Source organism: Arachis ipaensis, chromosome B01 (genome assembly GCF_000816755.2).
Source record: "Arachis ipaensis cultivar K30076 chromosome B01, Araip1.1, whole genome shotgun sequence".
Classification (NCBI taxonomy): domain Eukaryota; kingdom Viridiplantae; phylum Streptophyta; class Magnoliopsida; order Fabales; family Fabaceae; genus Arachis; species Arachis ipaensis.
In genome coordinates, this window is record NC_029785.2 from 18,601,033 (window position 1) to 18,601,951 (window position 919).

The 919-nt window shown below is 28.1% G+C and overlaps 1 protein-coding gene across 1 annotated transcript in view; it reads left to right on the plus strand.

Moving 5' to 3' along the window:
• Positions 53 to 919, plus strand: part of LOC107626903 (caffeoyl-CoA O-methyltransferase 5) — a gene marked incomplete in the record, with an annotated part of 2,838 nt that continues 1,971 nt past the window's right edge. Inside the window, 2 exon segments of the mRNA XM_016329799.2 lie at positions 53 to 272; positions 378 to 457. Coding sequence (XP_016185285.1) covers positions 192 to 272; positions 378 to 457 — 161 coding nt within the window.

Consider the following 919-nt stretch of genomic DNA (forward strand, 5'->3'; position numbering starts at 1 on the left):
CGAGTTCGGTACACAAATAAATGAATAATAGACATAAAAAGATTGGCCATATTACAGCTCTAAAGCGCTTGTGAACCTTATAAATTGGATTATTGGACACCATCTTGGTGCCTTTCATCAGCATCTAACTGATAGCAATCTCTTCTAAACTTCAATCCATTACAAATTAATTAAGAAGGATTACAAAGGGCATGGCTGAACAAGAAAACCAAGAAATTGGCCACAAGGAACTCGCTCATAAGACTCTCCTTCAGAGCGATGCACTCTACCAGGTCTTTAATCAATTTGAATTAACTTCCCACATATTTTAGTAAGCAATGTTGTTTAATTTTCATCCCTGATTTTCTAGTCTATAAGATTTGCTAATTTTTATGCAGTATATCCTTGAAACGAGTGTGTTTCCAAGAGAGCATGAATGCATGAAGGAGCTCCGTCAGATGACAGAAAAACACCCTTGGTAAGAGCAATAATGGTTAATCATTTTTCATTCTCCAACAAATTCATATCAAAAAAATATTAGAAGACTATCAAAATTTATTATTTTTGGTTATCAATTAGTTATTAATGTTTAAAAATATGTGATAAAGTATGTTGTTAGATTATTAAATTAAAAGAGCTAGACTAAAGAAATTGAATTGATGACTAAATGAAAGTAAAAAATAATAAATTTTGATGATGTATTAGCATTTCTCTTCATGTAATTAAGCATATATGTTAATTAATTACAAATAAGAAATTAGTGTTATGTGAATATTTTTCTAAAAGTATTATGTCCTTCATGAAATTATGTTTTAAAAAAATTTAAGTTGATAAAAAAAGATTCATAAATTATGAATAGTTATATCTTTAATACACATTTTTAAGTAAGATATCGATCTTCTTTTTTAATTTACTTGAATTTTTGCATAAGTCTCCTTCT